The sequence below is a fragment of the Oreochromis aureus genome, linkage group 11 (genome assembly GCF_013358895.1).
Source record: "Oreochromis aureus strain Israel breed Guangdong linkage group 11, ZZ_aureus, whole genome shotgun sequence".
NCBI lineage: Eukaryota > Metazoa > Chordata > Actinopteri > Cichliformes > Cichlidae > Oreochromis > Oreochromis aureus.
In genome coordinates this window covers 22,264,400-22,277,446 of record NC_052952.1, presented here as the reverse complement: position 1 = coordinate 22,277,446, position 13,047 = coordinate 22,264,400, and the positions used below count along the sequence as shown (strand labels likewise).

At 42.0% G+C, this 13,047-nt stretch overlaps 1 protein-coding gene across 4 annotated transcripts in view; it reads right to left on the bottom strand.

Moving 5' to 3' along the window:
- Window positions 1-4,363: 4,363 nt before the first annotated feature.
- cacng8b (calcium channel, voltage-dependent, gamma subunit 8b) overlaps window positions 4,364-13,047 on the bottom strand; it is a 28,605-nt gene continuing 19,921 nt past the window's right edge. For all 4 annotated transcript variants that reach the window (XM_031744333.2, XM_039620075.1, XM_031744332.2 and 1 more), the window contains 2 exons: window positions 8,663-8,803; window positions 4,364-7,086 (listed from right to left, as the gene is read on the bottom strand). In XM_031744333.2, the coding sequence (XP_031600193.1) occupies window positions 6,284-7,086; window positions 8,663-8,803 (944 nt within the window). In that variant the 3' untranslated portion in view covers window positions 4,364-6,283. The remainder of the gene's footprint in view (window positions 7,087-8,662; window positions 8,804-13,047) is intronic.

Sequence of the window (13,047 nt, the reverse complement as noted above, 5' to 3'; positions counted from 1 at the left end):
CAACTATGTACCCCTATCCTCATACCTATGTGGCCTCCCCGTCTCGTTCTGCAACCCCGACCTCACTGCGTCACCACCAGCATGCCACCGGAGTTTTTCTGATTATCTCAGAAATAACAAATCCTCACACTCATCTCTCTGGAGACTACTTGACATCCTGGCAGTCACATACATTCCCATGCATGCATGTGTGCATGTATGCATGCACACACGTACAGACAGACTCACATGTTTTTACCTCCCCAGTGGGCAGAAACTGAATCCACATGACACACTATCCGGGTTGTATATATAGCTGTTTAATAGTTCTACTGAGACTGCATGAAAAGTGGTTCGTAGGCACTTGTTGCGTGTTTGTAAATGGAGAAATGCTTCCTGGAATTCTTTATGATGGACCTGCAGACTGAATGTGACAAGTAAAAGAGCATGAAATGATGAAGGGCTGTCATTATTGATTGTATATATAAATATATATATAGATATATGATATATAAGGCAGCACGGTGGCACGGTGGTTAGCACTGTTGCCGCACAGCAAGAAGGTCCTGAGTTCAATTCCACCATCAGGCCGGGGTCTTTCTGTGTGGAGTTTGCATGTTCTCCCCGTGTTTGCGTGGGTTCCCTCCGGGTACTCCGGCTTCCTCCCACCGTCCAAAGACATGCAGTTTGAGGGGATAGGTTAATTGGATAATCCAAATTGTCACTAGGTGTGAGCGTGAATGGTTGTCTGTCCCTGTGTGTTGGCCCTGCGACAGACTGGCGACCTGTCCAGGGTGTACCCCGCCTCTCGCTCTATGACAGCTGGGATAGGCTCCAGCGCCCCCCCGCGACCCTGGAAAGGATAAGCGGAAGCGAATGAATGAATGAATGGATGGATGGATGGATATATGATATATATGATAAACTGTTAATGGTGCTTGTGCAGTAGATTTGTTTGCTTTGGCAGCCCCTCTCCTTGAATGTTTCATCACAGTCATCCTTACTGTGACTGCAGCTACATTGCAGTAGGTATGATAATACGCAGGGAAAGACACTCACTAATCCTCAGGGTGCTGGAGCACTTCTAGGATTCTCGTGCCCCTTGTCAAGGATGTCACTGCTTCCTCCTGCTCTAATGCATCTGGAGTATCATCTCTTGTCAGTAATGGGAGTCTTTGAGCTGCCACTCCTCTGCATCCCTCTGAGGAGAGCAGTGAGCGAAGCACACCTTTACAGTATTTTGTAATCGTTCGTGCAAAAAACATGCATGAGGTACCAGATGGGCCTATGAGGGGAAAAAAGTTATTTGGAGGTAGGGCTCAGTGAATTAACTTTCAGTTGCTCTTCTCATTATCTTCTCTGGCAAGTACCACCCATCTGGCACTATCCATATATTTGCAAATATTAGGAGCTTCAAGACTGACAGGGAAGGTTGAAATCTTTTTAGGATCACAGCAAACAAAACATTAGCTAAGAGTCCTTGAGCCAAAGTAACTACTAAGAGCAGTGTTCGTGACAAACTGTGTGTGTTACTGACAAGTAGTGAAATATCACAGTTGCTGTAATGTACTCCACTCACTTTAAAATTCTACTCTACTAAATATTTATAGAAAATAATGCAATGATTGCTCCAATACGTCAAACAGTTAAATCTGGCTTTAGCAGATTAAACTGCAGCATTAAAATTGTGCCTGTATGTTAGTTAAGGGATGACGATAATAATCCTTCTTCTTCGTCTTTCGGCTGCTCCCTTGAGGGGTCGCCACAGCGTCTCGTCTGCCTCCATCTCAGCCCATCCCTAGCATCCTTTCCTGTCATACCAACACTCTTCATATCCTTCACAACACATCCATAAATCTTCTCTGTGGTCTTCCTCTTTTCTTCCTGCCTAGAAGCTCTATCTTCAACATCTTTTGTCCAATTTATCCGCTATTCCTTATGTGAACATTTCCAAACCATCCTAACTTTGCGTCTCTAACTTGTCAACTACTCAACCTAACTGCTCCCTCTGATTTTCTCATTTCTAATCCTGGCCATTCTGCTCATGCTTAGTGAAAATCTTAACATCTTCAAATCTGCCACCTCCAGCTCGGGCCTCCTGTCTTTTGGTCAGTGCCACTGTTCTCAAAACATACATCATAGCAGGTCTTAATACTATTTTAAAAACTTTCCCTTTCACTCTTGCTGCTATAATTCTGCCACTAATCACCCTGACACTCGTCTCCATCCACTCCACCCTGCTTACACCCTCTTCTTCACCTTTTTTTGTGCACTATATGCTGCTTTGCATGGTATTTAAACTCACCTCCACCTTCACTACATCTCCTTGCAACTTTACCTTTCCTGTCTAGCTCTCATTCACACACATGCAGCCTTACTTCTACTAACGTTCATTCCTCTTCTCTCTTGAGCATACCTCCACGTCCCCAGGTTGTCTTCCACCTGCTCCCTACTCTTTCTTCAGATCACATTGTCATCTGCAAACATCACAGTCCTCAGAGACTCCTGTCTGACCTCATCTGTTAGCCTGTCCATCACAATCGCTGTATGATAATAATCCAACTATTTAATAACATAAAAGTGACAGAGGTCATCATGAATACCTTTAGTTTTGATGCTTTAAGTAAATTTTGTTGTAAATCTCATGGCACTCTTTTTAGATTACTTTGATTTGGATTTGTGACCAAACAGTTAAATATGCTCACATCATGTTCAGACTACTGGCTTCAAAACACGTTCAGTGGAGACGTGATGTAACACGACAAACTGTCACACAACACGTGGAGCTCTGTGACAGTCATGATGGTGTACAGATGAAAGCTGGGTTCTCCTTAATTTTTTAGCTTTCTACTGATATGGTGAAGCACTAACTTCAACTCTGCAACGATGTAACTGGCCAAGCTTTGGCATTTTACCATTTTGTCACTTGCAGAGTGAGCAGAAAAATGAATTGCTCTCCTTAGCTGTAATTGAAAAAATATATTAAAAAAATATGTAAATATTCACTTTATTTCAAAGTATTAAGTGCAAAAAGGATCTTCTAGTTAACTGAGAAGTCCATTCTGAGTCATGAACTAGACTGGCAGACCTCACGTTCAAGGTCATAGATTGGTGCACTTCTCGGTGGTTTTCAGCAGCATTCTGTTTTTAGATCGTTCCTTACAAGTCCCACTGTGTCTCTTGGCACTTGTTTCTCTGCAGTGGGTGCTGGATTTCTTCCAATGTGTCAGAATGGGGATCCTTCAACTTGATTTTCCTTTTTGGGAAGTGGATAAAGTTGCAAGGAGCCAAATCTGGTGGTAAGCAAAGGTTGTGTTTGTCTAGCCAAGAAATTTTGTGCTTTTTAGTGCACTCTGAGCCAGCACGAGGTGTCACACTCGTATACCCTACAGTTCAGAAGGTTTCTGTGGAATATTCTCCCTGGGGGATGAATTCACAATAGTGAGCCCAAGAAAAAAAATAAAAATAAAAGATGAACATGAAATCTGTGGACTCAACTCAGAACAGCTAAAAACCACTTGGTCTTACCCAGTACCCCAGCTTTCATAATCAGCAGTTATCCTCTGCACAATATTTAGGTGAGTCTGACACAGAAGTTGATGATTCTCTCTGGTTTAAGGTCCATGACCTCTGCCAAATTGCAGGTCACAGGGTAAGTAGTCTATAGGGGACTCATAAAAATAGCAGCCACGCTGCAAAATTTCTGTAAGTTCCTGAAGAGGTGATCTTAAAGCCAGAGTGTAGTTGAGATTTGGTTGCTGTTGTTGTTTTCATAACTTTTTAATCCACTTATATGGACTGGAGATTCTTAACTGACAGGAGTCATACTCAGTGTGGTGTTCTGCTACTGTAGCTCATCTGCTTCAAGATTTGGCATGATGCATGTTCAGAGATGCTCCTTTGCATACCTTTTACCTGTATACCTGCAGAGCATTCTCTGTAAACCCTAGAGATGGTTATGTGGGAAGATCCCAGTAGATCAGCATTTTCTGAAACACTCAGACTGACAACAGCAACCATGCCACTTTCAAAGTCACTTAAATCACCTTTCTTCCCCATTCTGAAGCTCGATTTGAACTTCAGCAGGTCGTCTCGCTGATATCTGTATGCCTAAATGCACTGAATTTCAGCCAAGTGACTGGCTGATTAGATATTTGAGTTGACAACATAATAAAGTGTCTATGAAGTTAATGCCTAATTAACTTGTTTTTGTCTACCAATATAAAAAATTAAATAAACTAAATTATTTTATCTGTATGAGTGGCTTTGCACTGAATATGAACTGAATTAAATCTGAATCTTTATGATTCAACCGTGTTTTTTCACAGCCTTCCACTGTAGCGCAACAATAAGAAAAAGAACATGAAACATAAATTATCTGCAGGACTTTTTTTTAGTACAGTATTTGTAAAATATTGTGGTGCTTCATTTATTCGTGTAAAAAATCGGAATATTCCACCACTGTTTAGATAAAAACACACGCATGTTTGTTCGGTCTACTTCTGAGGTTCTACTGACCAACAACAAAAAAGAAACAAAAGACAGCACTCTGTAAATATTTCTGTTATTGTTTTTTTTTTATAAACTTCGTGCAATACAGTGTTTTAAGTTTATCACACATTTAGATAAACCATAATCATTTATCTAGATATATCTATTCTCAACTACATACTATTCATATTGCCCACATAAATGCTATCTGTGTGCATTTTTAATCACATTTTTTTCTTTTTCTGAAATGAAATCAAAAAAATTAAAATAATCTGGAAGCATCTGGTCATTGTTTTTGTTTCTTCATTATTCCACGTAGCAGGTGAATCCACAGTTTCCATCTAGCTCTGCAGTCACTCGGGACAGTTTGGAAGAGGGTGGGATGGCTGGGCGTTACATGTGTCTACATTCTCATCAACATAAACAGCGCAGAGTTCAGACTCAGGAGTTACTGGGGAAGCACAGTGAAAGGAATCTTTGGGGAGCTTAAGGGGTTGTCTCTGTGGTGAAGCCGCCATTGGTGATAAAGTAAGGAAAACACTGATCGTGTGGCCGTAAATGGGCAGATATGGCGGGCCAGGGTTGGCGGTTGAAACCACCCGACAAGAGTCCAGGGACGGCACTGGGAGCAAAACACTTAAGCCAAACCTGCTCGTTCCAAAATGCATACCCATTTTGAACAGTGGTCCCGAAAAACATGTCTATAGACGTTACAAACATATGTATGCATAATTACAATGTACAGGTATCTTTTTTTTAAACCCTTTAACCCACATATACAGAGTGTTTTTCTTTTTTGCCACTGAAAATGATGATTTGCATGTGTCACTTTGGGACTTTTCATAGAAAAAATCTGCTTTTTTTTGTTTTGTTTTTCTCCTCAGGCAGCAACCTTTACCTGATTCTGTACAAAGGTGTAATTCTATGTCTCTTTTTTTTCCTGTCTGAGCAGAGGTTCTGTTAATGCCCAAGAACAAACATCTTCAACACGACTAGAGCTACAATTACTACTGTTCACACTGATTAGAATGGAAATAAGACTAACTGAGGCCCATAGAAAACTCAGACTCATAATAACAATGAAGTTGGTGAGCTGTCGCAGTCACTCACATTATTGTTGCATTTCTTTCGGTATCAATATTGGAAGACAATTTACAGTATTCACATCTGACTTCATCATATAAATGAAAATCATATAATATTTGGGTTAAAAAAGAAAAAATAATTATACAGGCTCTCATTCTCCCACGTTATTGTGCACACTCATGCTGGACACGGACATATTACAGCTCACTGTTAGTCCCAGTGGCTCTGCATGGAAGAGATTCACAGTAAAAGTCATAAAGGAAAAAAAAAACGTGAAAATTAAAATTTCATTCTAAATTATAGCGTTTGCACATACAGCTAGCCTGTAATAACTCTAAGAATAATCACAACAACAATTTTACATCAATGATGGTCTGGTTAAATTAGCGGTAATATTGCACAAAAATTATGTGAAACATTTTCATAATAGCCCAAGGTTAATTGCGTTTGATCATTAACAAAATAAATCATTTCTAGCACATTAAAATATCAAAATAGTTTTATTGTGAAAGTTCATTGTTGTTGTTATTATCGCTCTGTTATTACTCTTCTTTTTATTCTCAGTGAGATTGAGTAGACTAAATAACAGTGAACATGGAGGGAGAGATGTAGCGTTTTACCTGTCTGCCTGTGTTTCTACCTCCTGTTGAGCCTACAGTGCTCCTTTCTGGCTTCCCTCTTTCATTACCCATCCTCCTCCCTCCTCACCTCCTCTAATACCCTTCCTCTACACAGGCGTTGTTTTTCTATTGAGGGTGTTAGAGTTGCTCTCCCTGTCTCCCTTCAGCCTGTCCAGAGTCCCCATCCCTCGCTCCCTGTCGACTGTGGATGAGGTGAAGGGCGGAGGGCCAGAGCCCACAGAGTTGGGAATTGGTGGATTGGAGTTGGAAGAATTGGAAGGGTTGTGGGACTTGAGTGATGGGAGAGTGCCGCTCATCATCACCCCCCCTCCCCCTACACCTCCATCCTTTGGAAAGCAGTTGTGGAGCTGGTAGAGCGTGGCCCTGTCCACCGTTCCATACATGGGCGGCAACCCTCCCAGCTTGGGGTCACGGGACAACGTGTACAGGGAGATGTCTCCTCCAGCCAGGGCTGTGTGGGAGCGAGAGTGCGGGTTGGGTAGAGTGGACACTGAAATGGGGCCCTGGGAAAGTAGTGCAGAGGGGGGCAGCCCGAAGTTCTTTCCTCCACCTCCCCCCACAGGCGAGGGGTCTCGGGAGCGGGAAGGGTCGGTGGAACGGGATGAGGAGCGAGAGCGACGGCGGAAGCGGTAGCTGGGCAGGCGGAGCATGGCGTGGGTGGTGCTTTTGAAAATGTCGGTGCGAGAACGGCAGCGGAGCTCCTTGTTCTTCTCGATGTAGATGTTGACAGCCAGCACCCCCACCATTTCAGCCATAATGAAGGAAAGGCCTCCAAAGTAAAAGGACCAACCATAGGAGTACTGCCATTTCTTATCCTCATCCTTCTTCGGAGAAATGTCCCCCAGCGCAGCCGAGATGTAGACAATCACACCAATTATGTTGCTCAGACCTGCGACAGCACAAAAATACGATATTTATAAAAGATGTACACAAACATGGGCCTGCATACAGTGCTAATACATAAATTCGTCTGACATTTGTTAATAAAAACAACAGGTAGCCATTAAATTGGCAGCGGCAGGGACTCCCAAACAAAGCATAGAAACTGTTGTGCCACATGATATTCTCCAGAACACTGTTCACACATCTACCCTGCTAAAAAAAAGTTTTAGCAACCATTTAAAACAGCGGTCCCCAACCTTTTTTGCCTCACGGACCGGTTTATGCCCGACAATATTTTCACGGACCGGCCTTTAAGGTGTCGCGGATGAATACAACAAAATAAAACTAGTACCGGTACCGAAAAAAAGAAGATTTATTCATAACACACGTGAAAAGACCCAGGAAAACCGAGTTAACGATAAAAACGGTAACAAAACAACGCTGAAAACTGATAAAAACCCTGAAAACCATACATTTCACACCTGAGCCTCAACTCTCGCGGCCCGGTACCAAACGACTCACGGACCGGTACCGGTCCGAGGCCCGGGGGTTGGGGACCGCTGATTTAAAACACATCAGATCTCAATGGAAAAAATGCAGGATATCTACACTGATATGGACTGGGTAATGCATTAGGTACAAACGGATGTTACATCATTTCAAGGAAAAGAAAATTGTCATCCTACAGAGAGCTGAATTCAAAGACACTGCAAAACCAAAGTGAAAAAATGATGCAGGACTGAAACAGATTGTCCCAAATCTACCGGATTTAGATCAAGTGATGGTGGGAGCCAGTTAATGGTATCAATTCCTTCATCCTCCAGGAACTGCCTCCATGCTCTCAGTAGATGAGCATTGTCATGCACCAGAACGATCCCAGGACCCACTGCACCAGCATATGGTGATACCCAATGGCAGTCAGGGTGCTGTTGCCTAGCTTGTAGAGGTCCTTGCATCCCTCCATGGATACGCCTCCCCAGACCATCACTGATCCACCACCAAAACGGTCATCCTGAACGCTATTACAGGCAACATAACGTTCTTCTCCAGACCCTTCTACATGTCTCACGTGGACCTGCAAATTCTAGTATTCTATGGCAAATGCTAACCTAATCGGGCTCCACAGTGCTGAACAGTGAGGACAGGGCCCACTAGAGGATGTCAGGCCCTGAGGCCACCCTCATGAAGCCTGTTTTTGATTATTTGGTCAGGCACATTCACACTAGAGGCCTGCTGGAGGTAATTTTTGACCCTAGCCAAATGCAAAACTAGTGAAAAAACAGTCAGGAAAAATAAGGAGGGGAAAAATGTCATTTCCTCTCTAGGGGGTTGTCTCACTGTCGTCCCTCTAGTGGATCCATGTTAATTTCATTAACTCCAAAAGAGATGAAACTGATTAACAACCCCCTCTGCTACCTAACCAACCAGATCAATATCTCAGAGGTGTAACTGACTTGGCACTATACTATAAAAAAGTGTTCCTGTAATTTTTTTTAGCAGTGTAGATAAATACATGAAGACATGTGCACACAAGCACAGATACTGATCTACATACAGAGTTACGTAAAACGGTCCTCACTTACCTGCAGCCACGAAGAGGATCCCTGCCCCCAGGATAATGTTCCTTTTGCTTTTATAGAAACGACTAGCAGCAATGCAAACTCCTCCCATCAGCAGAAGGATGGCACTAAGGATGGGGAAGATGTTGGAAGCCCTGACTACCCCTAGAAGGATGGAAGATGAAGAGTAAATGAAACCAGCAAGAGGCTATTACTATGCATATGATAAAGTTTGTGTAATATAATCAAATTACCTAAATAAGCACAAGTTATTTACAATGAATAGCTCTTGTATACAGGACAGAACAGTCAATTATGTCATAGGCTTTCTAACAGAGTATCACAAGCATTTTATTCTGAAATAGGCCTGTTAGAAAAACCCTATACAAAAAATAAGATCCTTGTTGCAACTGTGATTGGCTTCTTCATTAAATCAGCATGCAATTGTTGTGCCTGTGCTGCAGGCAAATTTACAAATTGCTCTTCTGATGTGTTTTTGACAAAGTAGCTGCTCAGAGAGTGTTTATTGCAGTCTTAAGGAGTGCATCCTGGCACTACGACAACTAGGACTAAATCTTTTATGGTCATTTGTAGCACTTTCACATTTAAAGAAAAGATTTATTCTCTGTCTGAAAAAAGTACCACAAGGCTCCATTTTTGGACCTCCATCTTTCTCTTTGTACCCATTTGGCACTATTTTCCAGACACACAATATTTGCTTTAACTGTTATGACTGTCAAGTTTATTTTTATAGTGACACACATTGGTACATGCCCTGTCCAGCCTTTCCTTAACTGGCTTATTGATTACATTTTCCAAATTTTAATGAGAGCAAGACAGACGTCATGTTGTTTATGTCCAGTGGCACCAACTGCACCTCCTGTGTCACATTTTCTTCTTGACCTTATATAAGAAATTCATTATCACCAATTTAGGTGTGAAAATGAATCGTTCTCTATAGTTCGATCCTCATGGGAACACAGTGTCTAATTCCTGCCTTTTCCAGTTGAGGCTCCTGTCATAAATCAAGCCTCTTCTGTCCAAGTGCAAACCTTGAAACATTAATACATGCTTTTATTACATCTCATCTCGATTACTGCAATGCACTTTTCATAGGAATTAGCTTGACTTCACGCTCCTTTGCATCTCCTACAACTGATGCAAAACACTGCTGCTAGATTTTTATCTCGTGCAAGCAATAACACTCCAATTTTAGCTTCTCTACACTGGCTTCCAGAGCCTTTACAAATCCAGTTTAAAATCCTTTTATTTGTTTTTAAGTCTCTAAGTGGTTGTGCCCCGTTTCAGCTGTGTGCGCTGTTACATCCTTACATCCCGTCTCGTTCTCTCAGGTTAGCAGACCAGACGACTTTGCTTGTTCCAAAGATGCAACACAAACTCAAAGATGATAGAGCTTTCACAGCTGCGGCTCCATATATGTGGAACGATTTGCCATCGCATGTCAGGCAGTCTCCTTCACTTGCTGTTTTTAACTCTTGTTTACAGACACACTTTTACGCCATGGCCTTTGACCCAGTGTGTTCTGTAACTTTTACCCTTTGGCCTTTGTTGGTCTTTTATGTTTGCTGTTATTGTACAGCACTTTGATCCGCACTGTAGTTTTTTTTAAGTGCTTTATAAATAAAGTGGTATGGCATGGTAACCTAAGCCATGTTAAAATAAGAAATATAAAGAAAATCGTTCTGAGCTGACATCAACTCGACACAAGAGTAGAAAACCCATTGGAAACCAAGCATTTAGTGCTGTCTGACCCCTGACCTTTTGGCTCACTGGGATTTCTTTCGCTGTGCTTAATATGATCATCTAACATTCAAACTGTAAGAGGCACAGGTCCCTATAAGGATTACAAGGAAGAAATTATAGCCAACCTGTTTCTGTGCTCCTACTGTAGTGACAGGTGGAGAAAAAAATTCTATGTTCTTGTTAAACAAGGTTTAGAAAATGTAAGAAAAATCATCATCATCATCATCATCGTTTATTTATATAGCACTTTAAAAACACACAAGGCTGACCAAAGTGCTGAACAATAGAAACATAATAGATACCATAAGAATAATAAATACGATAAAAATAATAAACATAATAAACATAGCAAAAACAATAAAATATAAGTAAATACAAGTCAGTCAACCACTGAGTCAAAAGCCAGTGAATAAAAATGCGTTTTCAATCTGGATTTAAAACCAGCACTGATGTCGATTGCCTAATGTGAAGAGGAAGGTTATTCCAAAGCTTAGGAGCCACAATAGAGAACGCCGGTCGCCTCTCAGTTTCAGCCGTGATTTGGGGACTGAGAGCAACAGCTGCTCAGCTGACCGGAGCGAACGAGTGGGGACATAGGGCTTCAGCAAATCAGACATATATGCAGGTGCCAGACCATTTAAAGATTTAAAACCAATAAAAGAACTTTAAAATGAATCCTAAATTCAATTGGAAGCCAGTGCAGGAGGCCAGAACTGGAGTAATGTGCTCAAATTTCCTTTTACCAGATAAAAACCGTGCCGCAGCATTCTGTACTAATTGCAGGCGTGTCAGAGTGCCCAGTCCAACCCCAATTAAAAGGGAGTTACAATGATCCAAGCGTGAGGTTATAAAAGCGTGGATGACAGTCTCCAAGTCACGCCTTGAAAGGAAAGGTTTAACCTTCGACAGACGCCTGAGGTGATAGAATGACGATTTCACCACCCCATTCACGTGGCCATCAAAGGTAAGAGCAGAGTCGATTTTAACCCAAGATTGGTAATCGAGCTCTTCAGGTGAGGGGTCAGAGCAGCAAGGTCAACATCAGGGATATCAGAGGAACGATTCGGGCCAAACACAATTGCTTCCGTTTTACGTTCATTAAAATTTAAAAAGTTTTGAGCCATCCATGACTTAACATCACTAAGGCAATCAAGCAGGAGTCTAATTGAGGAGCTATCAGAATGACTGAAAGGAAAATAGAGCTGGCAATCATCAGCATATAGATGAAATGAAACATTGTGTTTACGAAAGATCGCACCCAGTGGCAGGAGATACAATGAAAACAGTAATGGCCCAAGAATAGATCCCTGTGGTACACCCCATGACAGAGGGGCCACAGAAGACGATGACGAGCCCAACTTAACACAGAAGCTCCTGTTTGAGAGATGTGATTTTATCCACAGGAGTGCCAAGCCAGAAATGCCCACACAATGCTGTAATCGAGAGATCAGCAGGTTGTGATCCACTGTATCAAATGCAGCAGTCATATCTAGTAGTATAAGCACTACGTGTTTACCACAGTCTGTCGCTACCAGAATATCATTCATAACCTTTATGAGAGCTGTCTCTGTGCTATGAAGCGGCCTAAAGCCGGACTGGAAAACTTCAAAGATTTGAAAGTTGTTTAGATAATCCATCAGCTGAGTGTGAACAACCTTTTCCAAGATCTTACTCAGAAAAGGAAGTTTAGAGATGGGTCTAAAATTTGACATTACTGAAATATCTGAGCCTGGTTTCTTAAGTAAGGGATGAATAACTGCATGCTTAAACTCACTTGGTACTTGACCTGACAAGAGGCTGGTATTGATTATGTTCAGAATATGTGGTCCAACAGTAGGAAACACCTCTTTCAGAAAACGGGATGAACGACATCATTCGGAGAACCACACGGTTTAGCAGTTAACACAAGCTTCTCTAGTTCAGGTAGAACAACTGGTTGGAAAGCAATAAGCAAATTTAAACAGGGAACATGCACAGCCGGGTCAACAGAAGCTACAGTGGAGGGTCTCAAACTAGCAACCTTATCCACAAAGAAATTGAGAAACCTATTACACATAACCTCAGAAGATTGCAAAAGAACATGATCCTCTGCATTCAGTACAGAATTAATGGTATTATACAGAACACGAGGGTTATGTGAATTAGCAGCAATAAGTTGTGAAAAATAGGAGTTTTTGGCGGTCTTTACTGCCCTCTGGTAAGCTTTCCAGCTCGTCTTAAGAGCTTCCAAAGAGACGTACAGCCTGTCCTTTTTCCATCGTCTTTCACATCTCCTACATTCTCTTCTAATGGCTCGAGTAAAATCGGTTAGCCAAGGGCTGGCCTTGGGTTTACACTGCCTGAGTCTTAGAGGTGCAACAACATCAAGGGCAGATTTACAAACAGAGTCCAGATGAGAGAGTAATCCATCTACGGAGGACGACTCAGAGGGACTGGACATAAGTTGTTCAAATAGTGTTGAAAAATCTTCAGCAGTATCTGAGCCGAAGGCACGATAGCATCGCGTCGGTGCAGCCCGTTTAACAACAGGACTAAGAGGAACAACGTCAAATAAAATGGGCATATGATCAGAGAATACAGCATCCTCCACATGTAAGTTACAGACAGATAACCCATATGACAACACCAAATCCAATGTGTGACCA